Consider the following 24,866-nt stretch of genomic DNA (forward strand, 5'->3'; position numbering starts at 1 on the left):
TTTTAAGTCAAGTTCTGCAAATGTTGCATATAATGGTTTTCGAGGTCTGGGTTGTGACTGCATCAATATTTTAGACTATTTTTAGTGCCTTATATATCAAATTGAAATGTAAAGATTTTTATTGCTTCTAATTATTGCTGAACTGTCAGGGAAATTAACAACCTTTTTACCCTATTTCAATCATTTTTCGTTAATTCACCATGTGTATGTAAAATAATATACCCAAAACAGATCTCTTCAGGTGTTTCGCAGGGGTTTTGATAAGGACTTGACTTTTTATTAGCCCTTAAGTCATTAGTAATCTGGACGGAATTAGAGATGGGTTGGGTTGGAGAAAACTGCGTGGCACTAGGACCCAGGGGGCTCCCGTGAGCGGATCTTGGGGCCAGATTGCAAATTCGCGGTGACTCAGTCTGGTCGGCTCCTTGCGCTCGGCGGCCGCGGCGGCAGCAGCAGCAGACGTTGGCGGCCGGGCTGCCAGGAGCAGTTCCGCCGGGTTTCACTGTCCGAGACTTCCTTCGGGGCACCTCAGGCAGGTCCACGGCGTCAGGGGAGCGCTGGGGTTGTGGCGGCGGGGAGAACGGGTCAGCTGCGCGCGGGAAGCCTCTGGGCCTGTGCACCGGGAGTAACATTTGCTCCGTCTCTTCCTGTGTCTGGCTTTATTTGCAGCAAACCAAGATGGAGTATGAGTGGAAACCTGACGAGCAAGGGCTTCAGCAAATCCTGCAGCTGTTGAAGGAATCCCAGTCCCCAGACACCACCATCCAGAGAACCGTGCAACAAGTATCCTTTCCGAGGCCTGGCCGCTACCCGCGCAGCTCGCCCCGCGCTGCGGCCCAGCTCCCGGCGGCCGGGGGCTCCCGTCCCCTCCGCCTCTGCCCCTCCCCCGCCCTCCGAGCCCAGCCTCCTCCCTGGGTCCGCGCGCGGGGGAAGCCGCCGCTGCCCCTGCCGGGCGACTCGCGCACGCGGCCCTGGTGCCTGGGCCGGGGGCGCCGCCGCGTGGGGCTCACGCCGCCAAGGCCACTGGCTTCCGGCGCGCAGGAGGCGGGGGCCCCCGGCCGCCGCCCCGGATCGCGACATGTGCGCGGGCCGGGCCGCCACGTCCCCGCCCGCCGCTGACCTGCCGCGGGGGTAGGGAGCGGGCGGGCGGGAGCGGCCCGGGCCCACACAATGCGCCCCGCGGGTGGGGGTGGCGGGCCGAGCGGGAGGCCGGGTGGAGGGCGCTCTGTGCGCGGCGGAGCTCGCAGCCTGGCTGGCCAGAAATGGGTGGAGCTGGCGCGGGGTTTGAACTGCAGCTGTGTGGGTCCTGGGGGTTTTTCCACGTCCTTGCCCTAAAAGGGCTGGGGACCTACAGGTGGGGGAAAGGGGTCTCTGTGCCTCACCCTGGGATTACTGGTGTTAACACCTGTTGCGAGCTCGTTGTCACCCAAGTGAGATTTTCTTTTTAAAGCTTTGGCTCAAGGCTGACTGCACAGTTATCTAGGTCTTTACCGAGTGTGCTGGTGTAGTGATCCTGTTGCTACGGTTTTAGAGACAGAAAAGGTTAAGAGAACCAAAACTTTACCACGTATGCTTTATGTAGTGCCCTAAACCGCGCTCAGATGGAGAGCTCTTATTGGATCCAGTAAAGGAAACATTCACTCATTATATCATGAATAACCTTTTAACCCCCGATCTTTTAAGCCTAAAGAAGTTAAGTCTACTGTTTTTTGCAGAAAAGCCTCTTGATTTTTATTGTCAAAAAGCAGCAAAATTACTTAATATGGAGTTTGGTAAGTAAGCTCTTCGTGTTTGAGTTTATTTACATTTAAAACATCTATACAGATGGAGCCATTTACCCCGAGGGTTTCGCAGAAATACTGCATTGCCGTAATTTAAAACCTTCAATAGATGACAAAATTAGTACTTACCTTCTTGGTTAATATAATGCTTCCCATTTAAAAGTGGAAGGGATAATGATTTAGATCTGCTTGGATTTTTAAAAGCCATTTTGTTTGGATACTTCTAGTACTGAGAAAGAAGAGTTTTGGAATGTATTGCCGTTTGTATCTTGTAAACCGTGCTATGGCTCAGCCTTAATTTGTGTTGTCATAGTTCTAGGGATGATAGAAGTTGATAGTTGATTAATTGCAGGTATTATATGATACAGTTACTAGTTTCTTAAATTAGCTAAGCCCAATCCTGCATTGTAGTTATTCTGTGGCACCATATATCATAATTTCTTGTTTTAGTCTACATTTATTAGGTACCTCATAAATGCTTAGTACCGTGCTTGGGCTAGTAGTCAATTTACAGTTTATTCTGTGTGCCTGGGACTTAGTATGTCCTCTGAGAAAGAACAACTTTCTGTTGCTGTGAGAGGAAAACTACTTTAGCTAAAAATACATACTGCTGCTTCAGAGTGCCTAATTTTGTCTCTCCTAAGAAGGTAATATATTTAATTATTGTTTTGTACAGGCTTTTGAGTACTTTTTGAAAGACCACTATAATAGGATAAAGAGATGTAGCTCAAGTTGTAAGAAGGTAAACCTTATCAGGAAATAGTTTTGAAAAATTCGTTGGCATATCAGCATGTTGTTAATCTGGGCCATTCACTAAAACAAGAATTACTGTCTTGGTTGGAGAAAGTAGTTACACCTTGCAGTTTTACCAGAGACCATGTTGTTGATTCGTTTGCTTTCTGACCCCTAAACATTGAGGGTATTCAAATAGTAATAAATAGCTAATAAAGTGTTACTTTAGTTTGATTCATGGATTTAATCAGAAATTTAGATTTGTTGGGTAACAAAACATTTTAATCTTTCTATGTAGTAAAACACAGTTGGGAAGCATATTAGTTAGGGGTTGAGAGTCAGGGTTTGAAGAAAGATGTAAGAGCATTTTGTCACAGCTGCCTCCCGAAGGCGATGAAATAACCTGCAAATTGGTATCACTAGAAATGTTGAATCTTGGGGATGAGGGGAAGAATTATACAGCTATAGTGCAATAATCTCATAATGCTGACTTTATAAGATATATAGCCTTGTGCATAAATGGCACTTTATCTTTTTGGATTCTAAAGAACAAATGAGTCTGAAAAGTATCTTTTTTTTTTTTAGTTATTCTATAAAGTTAATTTCTCTAAATGATCTTCAACTCGGAGAGACTTGTTTTCATTTGGAATGCTTTTCTTTTTGTTATTTTATGCTTAAATACCTTTCTATTTAGAGTGGTTTAAAGTTGAAATACAAGAATTTTTTTGAATATTTTTTGCTATATGGAGCATGCTGAAGCTGGAACTTTATGTTGTATTGCATGTAATTGATACATTTCAGCCATAAAGCACCTAAGAGGTTTAGCAAGCACTAGTGTGTTTTTGAAATAACATGTTGATAGATTTAGTAAGATATCCTTATTCTTAGTTTAAAAAAAAAAATGCAGGACTGAAAATATCACCAAAGAGATCCTTGATTTTTAGATTTAAAATGCTTAATTTCTTCCTGAGATTACACAGAGAAGTTTCCTTAACTACTGTTTGTTCTAGAAACTGGAACAACTTAATCAATATCCAGACTTCAACAACTACTTGATTTTTGTTCTTACAAAATTAAAGTCTGAAGGTAAGTAGGATTTGTATTGATAACTATTTAAAGTTTCTTTAAGACCTATTTAAATGTATTGAGAATTATTCATTTCAGAGGATTTCATTTTGTAGTAACCTTGTGCTTTATAGATGTGGGATGAACAGTCTTAGTTAATACCACTCAATATTTACATGTTTAATAAGCATTCCTTTTTTTATGTATATACAGACAGAGTCTCACTCTGTCACTCAGGCTGGAGCGCAGTGGTGCAATCTCGGCTCACCACATCGTCTGCCTCCCGGGTTCAAGCAATTCTCATGCCAAACCTCCCTAGTAGCTGGGATTACAGGCATGCGCCACCACATCCAGCTAATTTTTTTGTATTTTTAGTAGAGACAGAGTTTTGCCTTGTTGGCCAGACTAACCTTGAACTCCTGGCCTCTGGGGATTCACCTGCCGCAGTCTCCCAAAGTGCTAGGATTACAGGTGTGAGCCACCGTGCCCAGCCAGCATTCATTTTTAATAGGGTGTTTGTATAATAAGTTACTTAATTCTTTGCAGGTGAAAAACTTGTTGCCAAGTCTACTTTAATGTTTTGCTTTCATGCATATAGATGGATATAACAAAGTTTGGTAATACAAAGATTGAATGTAGGTTTTAATAACTGAATATGTGTGTTTTTTGTAGAAAAAAATTGAAAGGTCATATAATCAAAATGAAAAATTATTTATCCCATCTTCCAGAGATAATTATTGTTGATCTCTTGAATTATATCCTTCTCTGCTCTTATATGGCCACATACTACTTTAAAATTATTTAGCAAAAAGTGGGATCATTCTTTTCGTAAGTAGACTTTTGTAACTTTTTAAAAAAACTTATAAAAGTATACATGAAACTTTTTCATGACTCTTAATTTTAAATTTAAATGATTTCTATGACAGTTTAAAGCCTGAGTGGTCTGGTTTTTAAATGACATGATCATTTGATTATTTCTAATAATATGTCATGCATCCCACTAGACATTATTTCATAAATATTTATGGAGCACCATCTCTGCCATGCAATTTGCAGGCTCAGGAGAGAAAAGTGAACAAAACAGACAAAAATCACTGCCCTCAAGGAGCTTACGTTGTAGTGAGAGTTGTTTCTCATAGCATTATTTGGGTATTCCCTTCCTGAAACATTGTGGACACATAGAAGTCAATTAAATATTTATTCAGCAACTGATTGGCCTCTAAATGAAAGCACTGTACCCTATTCAGTGATTAGTGTTTTAGAAGCCATGGTGCAATTAATAACATCACCGCACTTGGAATTGGGAAATAACAAGTTTTAGACAACCAGACCATCTGTAAAGTTTCAGCTCCAAATTCTGACAGGTTAATGGTGTTAATGTGTAGTAAAAACTCACTGATCTTGTATTCAGATTTTCATAATTCATGCACGGTGATTTCTTTTGAATTATTTTCAGTTGATTTTGTAGTTAATTTGGGGGATTTTAATTTGTGAATGAAGGACACAATAGAAAATTTAGAACTCTTAAGTCTAGGTGTTAAGAAACTTAAGAATTATTTCAACAATTAATATTCCTAGTGTGATAAATATATTTGTGATACATTGCTTCTTAATATAGAAATTTTTCTGACACAGTTTATGATCAACCTGTTTGTTTCTTTACTAAGATATTTATAAATGGATTTTTTTAATCTAATTGTTTTGTTTGAAATTTTTTAATTTATTTTCACTAAGCTCTCCACTCTCATGTTCTTATCCTACATTCCAAATATTAGGATTGTTACAATATTATACTCTTGAGTAAAGCTTTCTTGGGATATAAGGATACTTCCTTCAGGCCAGGCAAGGTGGCTCTTTCTTGGGATATAAGGATACTTCAGGCCAGGGAAGGTGGCTCACGCCTGTAATCCCAGCACTTTGAGAGGCCAAGGCGGGAAGATTGCTTCAGGCAAGGAGTTCAAGATCAGCAACATAGTGAATGGTGAAACTCCATCTTTATAAAAATTAGCTGGCATAGTGGCACGCACCTGTGGTCCCGCTACTCAGGAGGCTGAGGTGGGAGGATCACCTGAGCTTAGGAGGTCAAGGCTACAGTGAGCTGTGATCGTGCCACTGCACTCCAGTGTACTTAAGTACTTCAGAAGTACTTAAAAAAACACACAACTTGTTCAGTAGTGGCAAGAGAGTTTGGAAGTCATTGCTTCCACAAAGATATTAATTACAAAACCATAAAATGTTGGAAAGGATTTTATTCAGATTTTCTTGACCCTAAAATGTTTCTTACGTTCATTATGCAGTTTCTCCGAGGATGCAGTAGTTTTACGTTGGTTTAACACTTGATATTTCTTCTTGTGTTTATGCATTTATTTTTTTTCCCTAGGAAGATTGGGACACAAGTTTGCTGCATGTAGTTTTCCATTTAAAAAAAATCTTTGCATCATGGCTGTTCATATTAAAGCAGGAATACAAGTAACATCTTAAATGAAAATGCTTATTTAGTAATCTTATCACTGAATTGTAGAGTAAAATTTTTGATCTGTAAGATACCTCAGATCAGCTGCTCTAATTATCTCACTTTACAAATGAACAAATTGAGGGTCCACTGAAGTAGTCTTAATTTTTGTAAAACAGGAAATCGTTAGTCGTTGAATTTTTAAAATGGATTTTAGGAGAGTATATACTTTTAATATTGTTTCACCTCATGTTGTGGTTTATTAAAACTCTTCATCTTGTAGCCTTTATGGTAAAAACAATATACTATATTTCCTGTAAACAAAGTCATGCCATTTAAAATAATTATATGGCTGAATTATTAACAGGTAATTTAAGGCAAGTTTATTGCTTAAAGAAGTTAAATATCTGGCTTCATTTATTTCATGGCAGTTTTTAACTTTTAAGAGAATTTAAAAGTATTTTTGTTTGTTTTGTTTTGAGACGGAGTCTCGCAATTGAAATTGTTGTAATTGAAAATGGAAAGTAGTTTTTAAATGATGACATACAAGGTTTTATAGTGCTGTGTGATGACCTGAATGGAGTTTGTGTGCAGAGAAACTGCTCTTTTTGCCTCTGCATGTGCTTCACTCTTGAAGATTTCAGTGCCAGTCAGAGTTTGGGAACATCATACTAACTAGAACAAGCTTGGGATATATTATTTTTTACTAAGACAGGTAAAACAATGGTGTTACAATAACATTCTGTTCAACACGCCAGCTCCTCATTTTATAGCCCTTTGAGAGGGGTGTAATACTGAAGAATGATTCAAAGTCCTTAGTTTCTTCACTTGTGCAATGGGGTGAATAATACCTGCCTCATGAAGTTGTAAGGATTAAGTGCAGTGCCACTTGGAAAGCACTTAGCAATGTTTAATAAGTCATAAGCATTTTGAAGGTGTTAACTGTTGCTAATATTGTTGGTGTTGATGCCAACTGGTAAAGCCATCAGTTATGTTCTACTAGTATTAAGTAGCTTTTTGAAAATTTGTAAATACTATCTATGGATTAAACTTATTTTAAGAAAACTTTTTAAATGTTTTTGGAGGTAGTTTTTTGCTTTTAAGTTCAGAGGCAAATGAAAAACATGATATAAATTTACAGCAGTTATATTTGTTACATGAAGATGATCTTATATATTCTTTGTCCACTTAATTTTTCAATTTTTTTTTTGACACTGGAGGAAAATGATTTCAAAAATTTTTTTTTTGTTTTTGAGACAGAGTCTCACGCTGTCGCCTAGGCTGGAGTGTAGTGGCATGATCTTGGCTTCTCTGCCTGCAGCCTCTGCCTTCTGAGTTCAAGTGATTCTCCTGCCTCCGCCTCCCAAGTAGCTGGGATTACAGGCACTGCCACACCACCATGCCTGACTAATCTGGGGGTTTTTAGTAGGTACGGGGTTTCACCATGTTGGCCAGTCTGGTCTCGAACTCCTGGCCTCCCAAAGTGCTGGGATTACAGGCATGAACCACCACGCCCAGCCTTAAAAAAAAAAACCAACAACAAAATTTTAATAGGATATTTTTAATGACTAATACTTCCAGCCTTATGATGATGATTATATCAGGAAACAATAAAGCTTGAGCACAGTGGCCATATATATAAACGAAATTAACTCTTAAATCAGTGGTTCTCAACCATTGGCAATTTTAACCCCCAGAAAACATTTGACATTATCTGGAAACATTTTTGGTTAACACAACTTGGAGGAGTGCTGCTGGCATCTGTGGCTGATGATGCTACTTAATATCTTAAAATGCATAGGACAGCACCCTGCAACAAATAATTGTCAGTATGTCAAGATTGAAAAACCCTGAGCTATAAATCATAGAGCTAATCTTTTGTTAATCATTTATAATTATTTTAACTGGTTATAGCAAGTTTGAATGTCAATCAACTTTTGAATATAAATATTTTTAAAACTATTATCGGCACATTTTGAAATTAAGACTACTTCAAAACTCACTACTATTACTATTTTATTACAGATGAACCCACAAGATCATTGAGTGGTCTCATCTTGAAGAATAATGTGAAAGCACACTTTCAGAACTTCCCAAATGGTGTAACAGACTTTATTAAAAGTGAATGTTTAAATAATATTGGTGACTCCTCTCCTCTGATTAGAGCCACTGTTGGTAAGTTATATTACAACAGTTTTGCTTACTTTGTTTGTAACTGGGTCATTTTTAGAGATGACAGATTATTTCCTTAGGAATTTTTATCTGTTTCATGTTAAATTGTGATGGGGAAACTGTCATTGCCTTTAAATGCTTTTGAAATGGTGTAATCATGGTAAAAAGCTCTCTCATCCAGTGAAACCAGTGACCCTGGATAAGAGGAGAGCCTAATCAAACTTAGCCTAAGCAGAGTTGGTTAAAATGGGGCATCAACAAGTGATATTAATTTGCGGACACTGCTTTTTCTTGAGCATGCAGATTAGAGTTCTGTTTTGTGGTTTTTTTTGTTTTGTTTTGTTTTGTTTTTTGAAACAGTCTCTATTGCCCAGGCTGGAGTACAGTGGCACAATCTTGACTCACTGCAACCTCCGCCTCCTGGATTCAAGCGATTCTCCTGCCTCAGCCTCCCGAGTAGCTGTGATTATAGGTACCCACCACCATGCCTGGCTAATTTTTGTACTTTTTAGTGGAGACAGGGTTTCCCCATGTTGGCCAGGCTGGTCTAGAACTCCTGACCTCAGGTGATCCGCCTGCCTCAGCCTCCCAAAGTGCTGAGATTACAGGCCTGAGCCATAGCGCCTGGCTTGGAGTTCCTATTTTCTGCCTAGCATAATGCATAATTTCTTGTTTCACTTTTACATGTAAAGAAATACTTTTTAATTGTTTATGAAAAACCCAAGTGTTTATAGGTTTCTAGATTTTTACATTTTCTCCCTTGTTTTTAAATATTTGCCTTGTCAGTAATTCAGCAGCAACTTTTTAGTCTTTTCAGAGCATTCAGCTTATTTTCAGGGGCAGTACAACTTTCTGTTAGCTTATGTAATACTGAATTAACGTGCTTAATTATAGTAACTCGTATAAATATTTGGAAACACACACAACTGGCTATTGGTTAACACCATTTGCCAACCAATGGAAGCAGTAATAAACAGCCATACTGAAGAGGAGCCTACTAATGGGCAGCCTTTAGTATACCGTGGGCTTAAGCAGCTAACTTCTACAAGGACCTGGAAAAAGCTTCTGTTAATCTACCCAAGCTGGTTAAATGAAAGTCCATTAAATGAGTCACATGCTTTCATTAAGAGTTCCTGGCTGGGCACGGTGGCTCACGCCTGTAATCCCAGTGCTTTGGGAGGCCGAGGCGGATGGATCACCTGAGGTCAGGAGTTCGAGACCAGCCTGACATGGTGAAACCCGGTCTCTACTAAAAATACAAAAAAATTAGCTGGGGATGGTGGCGTGTGCTTGTAATCCCAGCTACTTGGGAGACTGAGGCAGGAAAATCGCTTGAACCCAGGAGGTGGAGGTTGCAGTGAGCCGAGATCATGCCATTGCACTCCAGCCTGGGTGACGAGTGAAAATCTGTCTCAAAAAAAAAAAAAAAAAAGAGTTCCTGTTTTGTCTTGTTGTGGGTTTGAAAAATATTCACCTCTTAGTTACAAAGCATTGGCTGTATGACCTCCCTCCAGATATTCTTGTATTAAACAGTGCCATCATTGACACTGATTTTAAATTTGATGGGTAGAGGACATTCGTGGTTTGAGAAAAAGGACTCCCTAGATTACTCGAATGTACTCTTATATACCTTAAGGCTTTACCTACTCTTGGCACTGTTAAAAAGAATGGTGAGTGTGTGCCAGCCTTTTCCATTTGAGATCCAGGAGAGAAATCCCCGTACATAAATGGAATGGGATTTAGAAGGAAGGTGGGTTTCCTCTGAGTGTTGGCAACTCAGCTGAAAGGAAAGGAGAGGATATAGAAACCAGATATGAGATTGTTTCTTCCTAAACTGTATTTTATTATAAACCTATCTTTAAGTGTCATTTGGTTCAAACTACAATACTTTGTGTCTTTAAATTTGAAAGGTTAGAAGTAATAGTACTAGGGAGAGAAGAATTGGTTTTATCTCCCAATGAATACTTTGACCTTCCATAAGGTTTTTGAACATGTTTAGGAGCTGACTTTATCTTGGGAATTATTTAAGCACTTAGGTATCATCTGACTTATTTTAAGACAGAGATTGGTGAAATTGACTTATGTAGGCATTTTTATTTCTTGCTGTGTATTAGTAGAATATGAAAGGAAGGTCTTTCATTTTAGTTTTTTATGTTAAGTAGATATTTAAGTATTCTAATTGTGAGGGACCACTGCAGTTTTCAGTATAGAAACAGCTTTTATTTAGTTGCTTTACTACAGATGAAGGAGCTTCAAACATAACTGCAGTGTATTTTCAAATGACACGATGTCTGGGATTTGATAAAAAAGCAATTAGGAATGTGAAGGTGGTTGTGGGTAGAAGTATGGATGAAACAAGATTGACCATGTATTAATGATTGCTGAAGCTAGTTAATGGATACATTTAGTTCATTATATTTTTCTGTTTTTATATATGTATGTGAAATTTTCTATTTTAAAAAGTCTGTAATATTAACTAGATAAAACAGCTATGAGCTTGAAATAAGTTAGCTAAAAATGAGTTCATTTTTGTCCCTCCTCCCTTCACACCCATCTCCACCCCACTTTTTGATATGTATTAGTGAAGGTGGTGGAAAGTATGATTGACGAGATTCTTCCCAAAGAGGGGAGAAATTATTTTGGGGGCACAGCATTAAGACTCTAAAGTATTGGCCAGGTGCGGTGGCTCATGCCTGTAATCCCAGCACTTTGGGAGACCGAGGCAGGTGGATCACGACGTCAGGAGATTGAAACCATCCCGGCTAACGTGGTGAAACCCTGTCTCTACTACAAATACAAAAAATTAGCCGGGTGTGGTGGTGGGCACCTGTAGTCCTAGCTACTCGGGAGGCTGTGGCAAGAGGATGGCGTGAACCCGGGAGGCGGAGCTTGCAGTGAGCCAAGATCGAGCCACTGCACTCCAACCTGGATGACAGAGTGAGACTCCGTCTCAAAAAAAAAAAAAAAAAAGACTCTAAAGTATTTTATAATTTTGTTGTTGTTTTGTTTGTTTTGCTTCAGGAAAATTGATGAGTTATTTAAACACATTGGTGCTTTCCAACAAATCTGGGAAGGTTTTTTTTTTTTTAATCACCCAAATTGCCTAATCTTAGTTTACATGAGAAAAAGATTTAAAACACTTCTGGGAACATATTTTGTAAGTGAAATAATTTTTTGGAGTTTCTGAAAATCATCTCTAAGAATTGGCAGCAGACTCTTCATCACTTATTAACCTTTACAGAAAATTCTTGGTATATGTATAGTAGTGCAAGTACTCTGACTCTGCATTATCAGTTGATGTAGGACTCTGTTCCTCTAGACCAGAGTTTCCAACCTCAGCACGTGACATTTTGGACTGGATAATTCTTTGTTGTTGGGCTATTTTGTCTGTGCACTACAGGATGTTAATCAGCACACCTGACCTCTACCCACTGGATACCAGCAGCAGCCACATACCCTGCTGTAGCAACCAAAAATGTCTCCAGACCATGCCACGTGTTGGGGTCGGAGAGTGCCTGACTGAGCTCCTTAAGGGCAAGGACCATGTGTTATTTTTGTATTTCTTAGCATCTATTAATAATATTTACAATACTTAAATATTTTAATTAAAAGACTACTGATTATAAAAATAGACTAGCAGCTTTGGCTTTTAAAATTTTTATTAACCTTAACAATACATGTTGGGAATCTTATCAAGGAAGTATTTGGAAGGGACCACATCTTAATGACTGTGAGGTAATTCATCAGATGAAGTAAAGATGTTTCTCTTGTTTAGAGAGTATACAGTTTGTTTGTAATTTTATTATTTCAATGAATATTCTTTTGTATATGTTTGTACGCTTACAGGAAAATTTGTATAGAATTAATTTGTGTATTTGGCATTATTGGGTCAAAGTGTGTTTAAACATTTTTAAGATTTTAATAGGTGTTGTCATGCACACTGATTTCATTCCCATACTTGTTATAAATACTGAGAAGTATGTGTCACTTCCCACTTTTTGCAGCTATGCTAGGTATTAGATACTTCTTCATGCTTAGGTGAGATTATGGGTCCAGATAAGTTTGTTAGTCCATCAACATTCTTTAGTGTTCTGTTAACAGAAGTAATGAATGTGAGCAGTTTGTTAGTACCAAGTTGTAGATTGGGTTTAATTTTTGTTGTTTATTGCTTGTTTGTAGTCTTTTTTAAGTTATGCTTGGTTTTTTTAGACAGATCCAGATCTTTCTCATTCCCTTATTTCTTTTATATTTTAACTTTAGGAAAGACTAATTTGCAGGAAGAATCAGATCTTGCTGATTTTGGATCTTAATGGAAGGCTATTTTATTGTAAGGGCTATATCTTGAAAATACTATCAGTACATTAATTCTTACTATACAATTTAATTTTTGTGTGTGTGGAGAATAAATTTGCCAGGAGCTTTACTTTCTAGATTCTTTTTTAGTTCTTTATCATTGAGAGCAACCTTCTCAAAACTAAAGGCAGAAAATTTATACACATGGTGTTATTTGTTGTTCAGTAAATTACTAGATGCCAGGCATGTTCTATATATCCAATTGAATTTTCAAAATAACCCTATGAAGAATTTTCTTTTCATTTTTGTACACTCATATTTTACAGCTTAGAATGCATATAATTTGCCTATTGTCAGAGTTTATACTCTTCTGGCACTAAAAGATCCATAATCACTAAGCATATTATATCACTAATATGTTTACTAAGGCAGAAAAAAATATTAACACAAAACCTTTCTGTTGTCCTTGTGTTTGTATTAACACAAAACTTTCCTTACATTTGTGTGTATTTGCATAATTCATTGACTATCACAACTCTACTGCATAACACAGTTGAGATAATCCATTCAGTCAGAACAACATGATCAGTGAGCATGGGCCACCCAGCCTCCAAGATCGCCTTTCTGGCGACTCATTCTTGATCAAGTAAGTGGGAACTGTTGTAGGAGTATGTAGCCTGCCTACATGAGTGAGAGTGTTGTAAGCAGTGAAACATACAGGATTATTCTCAAGTGATACTCATCTACTTAAGTTTTTCCTACCATAGTCCTTGGCTCTGGTTCCAGATTAAGTCAGGGGGCTATTTTTAGCATCTTAATGTGTCTTTTATTTGAACCTAACAGACTCATAAGTTCGTCACCCAGTGTTAAGTGCTGCTAACATTTTGGCATATTTTCTTTCTACTCTTTTGTATGGATAAATTAGAATTTTTTTTTCTTTTTGAGACAGAGTTTCGCTCTTGTTGCCCAGACTGGAGTGCAGTGGCATGATCTTGGCTCACCGCAACCTCCGCCTCCCAGGTTCAAGCGATTCTCCTGCCTCAGCCTCCTGAGTAGCTGAGATTATAGGCATGCACCACCATGCCCGGCTAATTATGTATTTTTAGTAGAGATGGGGTTTCTCCATGTTTGGTCAGGCTGGTCTTGAACTCCCAACCTCATGTGATCCACCCGCCTCAGCCTGCCAAAGTGCTGGGATTACAGGTGTGAGCCACTGTGCCCAGCCATTAGAATTAATTTTAATTGGTGGAGCTATTCTTGGTATTATGGCAGAAAAAGAAGTTGGATTCTTATACTTGGTAAATTTAACTCGAAAAACCTTAGAGGGTGAAATGTTGAAAAACAGTATTAAAAACAGATCTGGTTTATGTGAGATTTTTTTTCCACAAGGTACGCAATGGTGATATGGGTGTTGTTGGTGAGTGTTACTAATTTTTTGAGACAAGGTCTCACTCTGCCCAGGCATGAGTGTGGTCTCATAGTCATGGCTCACTGCAGCGTCGACCTCCTTGACTCAGGTGATCCTCTCACTTCAGCCTCCTGAATAGCTGGGATCACAGGCGCGTACCATCACGCCCAGCTGATTTTCTTGTATTTTTAGTAGAGATAGGGTTTCACCATGTTGCCCAGGCCAGTCTGGAATTCCTGGGCTCAAGAGATCTGCCCACCTCGGCCTCCCAGAATGCTGGGATTACAGCATGAGCCACCATGCCTGGCCAAATGTTATTATTTACATAAAATGTGTTTATGCACACAGTTGCTCACATGGCAATACCTGACATAATGCTGTTGGATTTCCTAAAGAAGTGTGTTTTTGTTCAAGGTATTTTGATCACAACTATAGCCTCCAAGGGAGAATTGCAGAATTGGCCTGACCTCTTACCAAAACTCTGTAGCCTGTTGGATTCTGAAGATTATAATACCTGTGAGGTAAGGATATTTGTTTCATACATAATTGGGTTTTTTCTGTTTTTCTTGTCATGTTGTGTATTAGCAGCTTTTGGGAAAAATATTTCCTCTGAAACATACAGCTTCTCAAAACTTAGAAACCTAAAGTTACCTTTGTGTTATATTACATTTGTAAATCATTTATTTTTCTATAAAAACCGTTACATTATAAACCTCTTTTACTATATTTCACACAAGGACATATCTTGCTTTTCTGTTCTAAAATTGTTCTTGGATGTATATGTATGTAATAAACAGTTTTTGTCAAGCTTAATCAGTTAAAGATAGAATGAAATTTACCAAATTCCTGGACCATGAGTACTTTCTTAGCTTCTCTAAATTGTTTTTATGCCTCTTATGTGAGATATCTAAGGGATGCTGAACTTGTGTTTTTTGTTGTTGTTGTTGTTTTTTTTTGAGACAGAGTCTCACTCTGTCGCCCAGGCTGGAGTGCAGTGGCACCATCATAGCTCACCTCAACCTCCTGGGCTCAAACAATCCTCCTACATCAGCCTCCGAGGTAGTGGGGACTACAGGCGTGTGCTACCATGCTAGACTAATTTTTTCTTTTCTTTTGGTAGAGATGGGGTCTCGTTGTTGTTCAGGCTGACCCTGAACTCTTGAGCTCAAGCAGTCCTCCAGCCTCAGCCTCCCAAAGTGCTGGGATTACAGGCATGAGCCACTGCACTTCACTAAACTTGTCTTCGTTTTTTTTTTGTTTGTTTGTTTCAAACAGGGTCTCGCTCTGTTGCCCAGGCTGAAGTGCAGTGGTGCAATCTCGGCTCACTGCAACCTCTGCCTCCCAGAATCAAGTGATTCTCTCACCTTAGCCTCCTGAGTAGCTGGGATTACAGGCATGAGCCACCACACCCGCCTAATTTTTTTGTATTTTTAGTAGAAACAGAGTTTCACCATGTTGGACAGGCTGGTCTTGAACCCCTGGCCTCAAATGATCCACCTGTCTCAGCCTCCCAAAGTGTTAGGATTACAGGTGTGAGGCACTGTGCCAGACCATTGTCTTAGTTTGAATCATACATTAACTCTGACCTGTGGGTTTTTTTTGTTTTGTTTTCGTTTTGTTTTGTTTTGTTTTGTTTTTGCCACTGATTAGATCACTAGCATCCTTTTCGTTTGGGGAGAGAGGATGATTTCTCATGGTTAGTGGATACTTAAGTATTTCTTTAATTAACAGGCTTCAGATTTGGGTAGAAATCTATTTTCTGTGGAAACCATATTTGGTGTTTTGACTCTATAAAGCAGTGACTCCTCTACCTCTCAAAGAGCGGAGGTTGAAGGCAGGGCAGGCACAGGAATAACCTGTCAACAACAAAAAAAAACCCACAGGAATAACCTAAAAGGGAAAAAAAACAACAATCGGGCATGGTGGCTCACACCTGTAATCCCAAGGCCTAGGTGGGTGGATTCCGTGAGTTCAAGACCAGCCTGGGCAATGTGGTAAAACCCTATTAGAAGAAATTGGCCAGGTGTGGTGATGTGTGCCTGTGGTCCCAGCTACTCAGGAGGCTGTGGTGGCCCACACCTGTAATCCCAGCACTTTGGGAGGCTGAGGCAGGTGGATCATTTGAGGTCAGGAGTTTGAGAGACCAGCCTGGCCAACATGGTGAAACCCCATCTCTACTGAAATAAAAAATTATCCAGGCATGGTGTCGAATGCCTGTAATCTCAGCTACTTGGGAGGCTGAGGCAGGAGAATCGCTTGAACCCAGGAGGCGGAGATTGCATTGGGCTGAGATTGCACCACTGCACCCCAGCCATCTCAAAACAAAACAAAACAAAAAAGCTTTGGAAATACACTGATAAGATTATAGATTACAGAAAAGCTAAATAATAAGTCATCATGTGACAGTTGATTGCATTTAAATAGTGCTTTGGTGTGATGGTAATAACATAAAAGAAGATCAAAATTTTAAGCAAGTGCTTTCCAAGAATAAAAAATTTAAGCTGCAGTAATTGAGAAATTGTTGAGGTAGTGTACTATATAGAAGTCATACTGTAAATAAACAATATTCCCATCCATCTGAACTAAAGATAGTGGTTTTCCAAATGTTGGTATGGAGTGCTAGTTAAATGTTTGTTCTTATTTGAAATTTTTAATTGCCACATGGGTAACAAGTTCACATTTAATTTGATGTAATAGGCTTTCAGAAGTAAAGCTTTAAAAAAAAAAACCTTAATAATTAAATATGACTATTTTAGCATGACAATTAAAATTCCTGATATTTAATGCATATTAAATTGAAGACTGAAATTTAATATATTGATTAAATTTTAGGCTTACAAATATTTTCAGATTTAATATTTTTAAGATATTATAAAATCTAAAAGGATGTTGGGTAATTTCCTTAAAGGATTTTACCTTCTGTTGGACACTTTAAAACTGTACTATGGAGAATAAGCATCAAGTTGCTGCTGATGGCATTATATAATATAAACAGTAAAGTAGGTGGGTGGGTAACTAGTAGGTTACATGTTATGTACAAAGGCTCTGGATTATCCCCTTTAGTATTAAAATGGTTATAGGAAAATGGTTGCCAATTTGCATTGCCTGCCCTTGCAACAGATTTTGTCACGAGTTACCCAGTGAATACTTTTATATGTAAGTAACTTTTTTTTTTCTATATGTAAGTAACTTTTTTTTTCTTTTTTTGAGACAGAGTTTCGCTCTGTCACCCAGGCTACAGTGGTGCCATCTCGGCCCACTGTACCCTCTGCCTCCCAGGTTCAAGTGATTCTCATGCCTCAGCCTCCAGAGTAGCTGGGATTACAGGCATGCATCACCACGCCCAGCTAATTTTTTTGTTTTTAGTAGAGATGGGGTTTCACCATGTTGGCTAGGCTGGTCTCGAACTCCTGACCTCAGGTAATCCACCTGCCTTGGCCTCCCAAAGTGCTGGGATTGCAGGCGTGAGCCACATCTGGCCTAAGTAACTTTTTAGGGGTATTAATGACCTCTCTGTGCTTCAAAAAGAAAAGTATTACAGTGGTTAAATACTCTTCTATGTAAATGTAGAGTTTTATATTTAATTTAAACAAACTGGTATTTAATTCCGGCCAACCAAAATATCCTCCACTTCTAAGTCATTTAATGCTAAAACTAAAATATACCCTTGTATTTTAACTGAGATTTTTACATACTCAATGATATAATAATTTGTTTTAAAATTGAGTATTAGAGCCAGCATGGTAGCCCACACCTGTAATCCCAGCACTTTGGGAGGCTGAGGCCGGCAGACCAGCTGAGGTCAGGAGTTGAGACCAGCCTGGCCAACATGGTGAAACCCCATCTCTACTAAAAATACAAAACTTAGCCGGGCACAATGGCAGGCACCTGTAATCCCAGCTACTCGGGAGGCTGAGGCAGGAGAGTCACTTGAACCCGGGAGGCAGAAGTTGCAGTGACCCAAGATTGTGTTACTGCGCTCCAGCCTGGGCGACAGACCGACTCCGTCTCAAAAAAAAAAAAAAAAATTGAATGATTAAATTTATGGATTTTAGAAGGCATTTATGAGGGCTGAGAACATTAGTCCACACAAATTAATCAGCATTCTTCAGTTTGTTTTCAAATGGCTTCATTTTTAACAAATTCTAATAATTTAAATGTGTCTCTTACAGGGAGCATTTGGTGCCCTTCAGAAGATTTGTGAAGATTCTGCTGAGATTTTAGATAGTGATGTTTTAGATCGTCCTCTCAACATCATGATTCCCAAATTTTTACAGTTCTTCAAGCATAGTAGTCCAAAAATAAGGTACTTGTATTGCCAGTACTAATTGATTAACTCTGATATAAACCTGACCATTATCTTAGTTTTCATTACCTAATGTTTTTGACATTAGCAAAAGATATTGGATGTTCCAGAGAGGTGAACTTATGTAATTGAAATTGACTACTTCAGTAACAAAACCTGTGAAATGTTGACTCTTTGTGAGGAAATTTTCGTTAAACATGATAAAGGTTTTGTGCCTTTTACAGTGGTTAATTATATTCATGATAGTTAACAGGCATCTTCTAACTTCCTTTATTTAAGGCCAGGATTAGTTGTGGGTTTTTGGTTTTTTTTGTTTTGTTTTTTTTTTAGCTTTGATTTTAGAATTGGGATACATGTGCAGGTTTGTTAAAAAGGCGTATTGCGTGATGCTGGGGTTTCAGAGTACAAATGAATCCATCACCTAGGTGGTAAGCGTAGTACCCATTAGCTGGTTTGGCCCTCTCCCTCCCCCTTCTTGTATTACCCAGTGTCTGTTGTTCCCATCTTTATGTGGTTGTGTACCAAATGTTTAGCTCCCACTTATAAGTGAGAACATGCAGGTATTTGGTTTTCCATTATTACAACATTATAATAATGTTGTTATTTCTGGCATAGTTGATAGGAGTTCACGTTTCCAGGAAGTTTCCCCCTTTTAACATTTTAACTAAGATAATGAAAATGTGTTAATATACCTGCTTCACTTTTTGTGACTGATTCTCAGTAATTAAAAAAACAGCTGGGACTGGTGGCTCATGCCTGTAATCCTAACACTTTGGGAGGCCCAGGTGGGTGGATCGCTTGAGTTCAGGAGTTCAAGACCAGCCTGGGCAACATGATGAGGCCCCATCTGTACAAAAAATATAAAAATTAGCTGGGCATGGTGTCACACACCTGTGGTCCCAGCTACTTGGAGGGCCGAGGTGAGAGGATTGCTTAAGCCCAGAAGGAGGAGGTTGCAGTGGACTGAGATCGTACCAGTGCACTCCAGCCTGGGTGACAGAACGAGACCTTGTCTCAAAAAAGAAAAACAGACAAAATCCAAAAACTATATTTCTGGTAATTGATAACACCATTGCTGGATATTAAATATTAATAAATATTTTTTCACGATTTTTATTTTGTAGATGGTCATTTGATTAAAATATTAGGTAAAGTTGAGCAATTCAGAAATATTTCACCTAAAATCACAGCACTTTGGGAGGCTGAGGCAGGAGGATTGCTTGAGGGCAGGAGGATTGCTTGAGGCCAGGAGTTAGAGATCAGCCTGGGCAACATAGCAAGACCCTTTCTCTACAAAAAATAAGTTTAAAAAATTAGCCGAGTGTAGTGATGTGTGTGCCTATAGTCTAGCTACTCTGGAGGCTCAAGCAGGAGAATCACTTGAACCCAGGAATTCAAGGCTGCAGTGAGCTACTGTGCTCTAGCCTGAGTGATGGAATAAGACCCTGTCTGGAAAAAAATTCCGTTCCATGAATGTTGATTAATACTCATTTGAGATTCTGTTGTACATACTTTTAGCATTTTTCTTTTTAATGTATATTTGGGTAAATAACTATCTGCTATAAATATATACTAAATGTATCATACATCTTTAATAATGATGTCATTCTACATTACGTAATACCTTATTAATATAGTTTAACTGGCATTTGCTATGTACTCTTAAGCGTTCTCTCTCAACATAACTGTTGGACTTCAAGAATATAAAATTAGAGTATAGGAAACTATATTGCCTAGTTCTATAGGCAATGACTAAACAATTTAAAAATAAGAACCATTTTATCAGACTTGAAGTACTCAGAATTGAATTATTCTTAGTTGATGACATTCTCATCATGGCCTGCTCGTATTTAGCCTTTAGTTATATATTATTTTTAATAACATAAGCAATCAGATCCACCACCTGAAACAAAATGAAGACCTTGACAACAGTCTACATCTAAATCCCAATTTCATATTTCCCTTACATTTCTTGATAGATAATTTTATTGCATGCATATGCAAAGGGTGATACATATCTTAGTTTTTAGCATTGTAAGAACTGCACAGTACTGAATGTAGACGTAGGCAACTTTAATGTTATGTTGCATTCATCTGTACTGAATCACTATAGCTCATTTTGACTCCTCTGTAATACTCCATTGCATGACAATTAGCATATTTTTTAAGTGTTGCCGATCAAATAGATATTTGGTGTTTCATTATGGTCTTGATAATACTCTGCTATCATTAATGATGTTGAAAATCTTGTATGTTTATTGCCTTTATCTTGTTCTTGTCTCTTCCTTTTTTCTACTAGGTTATTTGTACTCCATTGATTTACAGGAATTCTCATCCTTTATCAGTTATGTGTGTAGAGAATATCTTAATCCCTTTTTGTCTTTACTAAGAGTTTAAAATGTTCAGGGCTTTTTGACATTTAAGAGCTTAATATGGCCGGGCACGGTGGCTCACACCTGTAATCCCGGCACTTTGGGAGGCCAAGGCAGGCGGATCACGAGGTCAGGAGATCGAGACCATCCTTGCTAACATGGTGAAACCCCACCTCTACTAAAAATACAAAAAATTAGCTGGGCATAGTGGCAGGCGCCTGTAGTCCCAGCAACTCGGAAGGCTGAGGCAGGAGAATGGCGTGAACCCGGGAGGCGGAGCTTGCAGTGAGCTGAGATTGTGCCACTGCACTCCAGCCTGGAAGACAGAGCAAGATTCCATCTCAAAAAAAAAAGAGCTTAATGTATCAGGCATTTGTGGGTGTGTTACGAGATAGATAAACATTCTGTCTTTTCCATTTAGGTAACTTTTCTTGCTGTCACTATGAAGTCCCTTTTCCCCATCATTTTAAAATGTCACCTCTGTTATATGCTTAGTTATATGCGTGCATAGGTGTATTAATGGGCCCTTTATTTTATTCCATTGCTGTTTCAAGGCTAAAGCTTCAGATTGAATTCTGATATATCTTAGAGCAAAAATTGGAGTGTTTTGAGGCTTTTTTCTTTTTTTAACAAGTTGCAGTTACTTGAAGTTTAGGCTGGGTGCAGTGGATCACCTGACGTCAGGGGTTCAAGACTAGCCTGGCCAACATGGTGAAACCCTGTGTCTACTAAAAATACAAAAAATTAGCTGGACGTGGTGGCGGGCGCTTGTAATTGTAGCTACTCGGGAGGCTGAGGCATGAGAATCACTTGAACCCGGGAGGTGGAGGTTGCAGTGAGCCGAGATCGTGCCATTGCAACTCCAGCATGGGCAACAACAGCAAAACTCCGTCTCAAAATAAAAAAAGTTTATAACATATTGCAATGAATTTCTACACAGCAAGGAAAGAGTTGTACAAACAGCTCAAACTATATTAAGATAATTTTTCCATATTTTTATTGTGTTCTGGCTTATCTCAACTTGAAAAAAATTTTGGGTAATGTTACTCCTATTTATAAGGTAAATTTATATTCTGTCCCAGAATGGAATGAAAATAAGGCCTACAGTTTTACAACATATAAATTTGGCAGAACTTTTAAAATAATAAATGGCAGGGCATAGTGGCTCACGCCTGTAATCCCAGCACTTTGGGAGGCTGAGGCAAGTGGATCACCTGAGGTCAGGAGTTGGAGACCAGCCTGGCCAACATGGCAAAACCCTACCTCTATTAAAAATACAAAAGTTAGCCTGGCATGGTGGCATGCACCTGTAATCCCAGTTACTCGGGAGGCTGAGGCAGGAGAATCACTTGAACCCAGGAGGCGGAGGTTGCAGTGAGCCGACATTGCACGACTGCACTCCCTCCCGGGTGACAGAGTGAGGCTCCATCTCAAAAAAATAAATAAAAACAGTTTTACCTTATAAAAATATGAGTTGAAGAAAGGCTAAAAATCAGAATTTGACCTGGAATATGCAGACTTTCAGGATGAGAAATTAGAATTGAAAATATACATGATTTAGCAGAATTACTCTGAGCTTACTAAATACCTCAGATGTTTCTAGGGGGAATATTTTCTAATAATCTATAAGGAAGAGATCATATTGGAGAAAAAATTCATTCTTCACAAACAAATGCCATTTATATAGTATCAGATCTAATTAACAAATTGATGTTGATTATGAATATGTGACATGAGTAATTACTCTGCCTTTGTTATTGCCTTTGATTACCAGAAATCAATACAAGGAAGTTTTATTTTTATATACACAGATATCCATAGCATTCCAAGTTTATCATCTGTATTTCTGGCCTAGATCTGATTCCTTTTATTGGGAAATGATATTTAGAGCTTACAGTAGGACAGTAGGAATGCCTTTTCTCTTCCTTATAAATTCTAGAATTGTCAAGTTTTATGAAAAGCCTTGTTGGAATTTACATTGGAATAACATTAAATTCGTAGATCAACTTAGGAGAAATTGTCATTTTCACAATACTAATTGCTTTTTTTTTTTTTTTGAGACGGAGTTTCGCTCTTGTCTCCCAGACTGGAGTGCAATGGCATTATCCCTGCTCACTGCAACCTCCACCTCCCAGGTTCAAGCGATTCTCCTGCCTCAGCCTCCCAAGTAGCTGGGATTACAGGCGCATGCCATCACTCCCAGCTAATTTTTTTATTTTTAGTAGAGATGGGGTTTCACCATGTTGGCCAGCCTGGTCTTGAACTCCTGACCTCAGGTGATCCGCCCACCATAGCCTCCCAGAGTACTGGGATTATAGGCATGAGCCACCATGCCCGGCCAGTTGCTTGTTTTTAATAAAGTTTTATGCTTTTCTTTTTAGAGGCTTTGAACATATTATATTGAATGTATTCCCAGGCACTTGGTCTTATGATACTATTGTAAATGGTAGCATTTAAGTTACACTTTCTAGTTTTTTTCTTCATTGCTGATGTATAGAAACTATATTAAACTTCTAAAGAAAGCATATCAAACTGTTTTTTTTATTTAAAATGTAAATCCTAACTGTTCCCAAGTTTCTAAAAATTGTTTGGGGAGGCTAGTAGTAGGTGCCTCTGGAGGTTGGGGATAGGAGAGATTTCTGCCTTTAAATTTTGCCTCACATGCACACAAAAAAAATGCAAGTTAAAATATTTTTGTTGTTGATTTAAAGGCCCTTTAAAAGACTTTATTGTATTTTTTTTCCATTTGTTTACTATGCCAAGTACTTAACATATGTATTAGCTCATGTAGTTTAATCCCCCCAACAGATGAATGAATTGTAGGTTGTTGTTGTCGTTTTTGAGACAGAGTTTTTTGGGTTTTTTTTTTTTTGAGACTGAGTCTCACTCCATCGCCCAGGCTGGAGTACAGTGGCGTGATCTCGGCTCACTGCAACCTCCGCTGCCCGGGTTCAAGCGATTCTCCTGCCTCCTGCCTCAGCCTCCCGAGTAGCTGGGATTACAGGCATGCATCACCAGGCCTGGCTAATTTTTGTATTTTTAGTAGAGGCAGGGTTTCAGTGTTGGCCAGGCTGGTCTAGAACTCCTGACCTCAAGTGATCCGCCTGCTTCAGCTTCCCAAAGTGCTAGGATTACAGGCGTGAGCCACTGCGCCCAGCCAGTAGTAGTTTTATAGAATGAGAAAAACAGACTTTAAAGCATGGGCAGCTTACCCTGTGTTGCACATTTAAGTGGTTGAGCTCCCCATAGTATGCTTTTTTCACTTAATGTTATCTTAGTAAATGTTTATGTGCTTTGCTGTAACTGCAGAACCAAAAATCAACTGTTTTTGGCACAGTGGTTAAGACAAAGAAAGGTTTTCATGGGGTTATATTTCAGAAGAGGAGACAGGACAGATAATGAATAAGTAATATGATTTCATGCAGTGATAAGTACAATGGAAAAATAATGAGATCAGGGATAGACAGTGATTCAGAGATACTTTATATAAATGGCTCTCTGTAAAGGAAACATTTGTGCAAAGACTGAACAAAGTAAGGAAGTAAGTCTGAAAGGTGGTGAAGAATGTTTAAGACAGAACAGCAAGTGAGAAGTCTCTGGAATTAGGAATCAGCCTTTTAGAGTGACAAAAGAAAGAAACTTTGGGCTGTAGCAGCATAATGGGAATTGAAGTTAGGGGGTAAGGGAGGAGCCACAGTATAAAGGAATGTCTAGGCAAGTAGTCAGCAAACTATGTTCCATGGAGCCAAATTTAGCCCATGACCTGCAAGGTAAGGATGATTTTTAAATTTAAGAGGTTGTAATTAAGAGGGAAAAAAATGACAACAAAGGTTTTCATGTGGCCCACGAAGCTTAAAATATTTACTGTTTGACCTTTTGTAGAAAAAGTAGATTGTTTTATTGCAGCAATCTGAATGAGAGTATAGTGTGGTCTGTGTGTGTCAAACAGGCTGTAGTGGGGTTTGGCACAGTGGAAGTCAGGAAACCAAGTACAGCCTATTTCATTAACCCTAGTAAGGGATCAGAGATCATGGCTTGGATGAGAGAAGTGAAAGCAGTGAGAAATGATTAGATTAAGAGTAAATTTTTAAAGGTGGTGCCAATAAGAACTGCTGACCAGAACACATGGACTATTCTCCATTTTTAGTTTCAAAAGGAATGTTTACCTATCATTTTTAAATCTGTAGGTATCTTAAAAAAAAAAAAATTTGCCCCTCCCCAGCCTCCACTCTTTAGGGGTATGTACTATTAAAAATTTGCACATGTCCTGTCTAACATTTTTCAG

At 38.8% G+C, this 24,866-nt stretch overlaps 1 protein-coding gene across 6 annotated transcripts in view; it reads left to right on the forward strand.

The window, feature by feature from the left end:
* The window catches only part of TNPO1 (transportin 1), a 101,767-nt gene that overhangs the window by 35,336 nt on the left and 41,565 nt on the right, over positions 1-24,866 (forward strand). For 5 of the 6 annotated variants that reach the window (XR_009211857.1, XM_058434195.1, XM_058434196.1 and 2 more), the window contains exons 2-6: positions 670-783; positions 3,524-3,599; positions 8,056-8,205; positions 14,318-14,424; positions 18,076-18,209. Coding sequence is in view for 5 of the 6 variants with exons in the window: in XM_032145261.2 (XP_032001152.1) it covers positions 670-783; positions 3,524-3,599; positions 8,056-8,205; positions 14,318-14,424; positions 18,076-18,209 (581 nt within the window). In the remaining variant the exon portion in view is untranslated. Of the gene's footprint in view, positions 1-411; positions 533-669; positions 784-3,523; positions 3,600-8,055; positions 8,206-14,317; positions 14,425-18,075; positions 18,210-24,866 lie in introns of those variants that run through there. The other variant, XM_032145265.2, reaches the window with a different exon arrangement.

The sequence above is a fragment of the Hylobates moloch genome, unplaced genomic scaffold (assembly GCF_009828535.3).
Source record: "Hylobates moloch isolate HMO894 unplaced genomic scaffold, HMol_V3 SCAFFOLD_23, whole genome shotgun sequence".
NCBI classification, from domain to species: Eukaryota; Metazoa; Chordata; class Mammalia; order Primates; family Hylobatidae; genus Hylobates; species Hylobates moloch.